Raw genomic sequence first — 705 nt, forward strand, 5'->3', positions numbered from 1 at the left:
ACTGTGGGCTCCATGGCAAGAGGGAACTTCTCATCATTTTCTTACGTCCTATCACCTGGCTTAGTTCTGGACACTTAGGAGAGAGTCACAACAGAATTGTCAACCGATGGAGTCCACATTCCATTCCTTAGCGAGTAAAGATCTGACATGTCATAGTTGAAAAGGAAAAGGATGCTATTACCACAGTGATGAGTTCTCTTTTGTTCCCTTTTCTCAACATAAAGCTGGTGATTAAACAAGTAATCCATCTTTACCTGATTTCACATGAATCACAAAACCGTCTCCCACATAGATAGCCCAGTGCTTGTAAACATCTCCAATTTGAATCAGGTCTCCAGGTATTGGGTCCTCGCTTGACTACAACAGAAAAGCAGAGAGAGTGTAGACAGATGGTAGGAAGCAGTAGAGACGGGGCTGGAGAGCTGCAGGCTGCTCCCTGCCACACAACACCTCGTAGCAGCCCCGGGAGAGGAGCCTCCGGGACTGCTGGGGTCACCAGCTTTGCTGTCACCAGAGAAGCCCCATTGGGGCAGGAGGGACAGGAAGCCTGGACACAGTCGGGCGGAAGCCTTTCCTCTCGGGCCGAGCACTTTGTCCCGCCCCATTGCTCCCGCCCCGTTGCCGGGCATTAGTGTGGCTCTCATGTTCTGCTCTGACACTTCCACATCCTCAGTCTGACTGCAGCTGAGAGACACCGCCCCCACG

The 705-nt window shown here is 51.8% G+C and overlaps 1 protein-coding gene across 1 annotated transcript in view; it reads right to left on the minus strand.

Annotated features, from left to right (window-relative positions):
- Window positions 1–231: 231 nt before the first annotated feature.
- LOC102756241 overlaps window positions 232–705 on the minus strand; it is a 58,892-nt gene continuing 58,418 nt past the window's right edge. The window contains exon 11 of the mRNA XM_015569820.1: window positions 232–357. Within this exon, the coding sequence (XP_015425306.1) occupies window positions 232–357 (126 nt within the window). The remainder of the gene's footprint in view (window positions 358–705) is intronic.

The sequence above is a fragment of the Myotis davidii genome, unplaced genomic scaffold (genome assembly GCF_000327345.1).
Source record: "Myotis davidii unplaced genomic scaffold, ASM32734v1 scaffold826, whole genome shotgun sequence".
NCBI lineage: Eukaryota > Metazoa > Chordata > Mammalia > Chiroptera > Vespertilionidae > Myotis > Myotis davidii.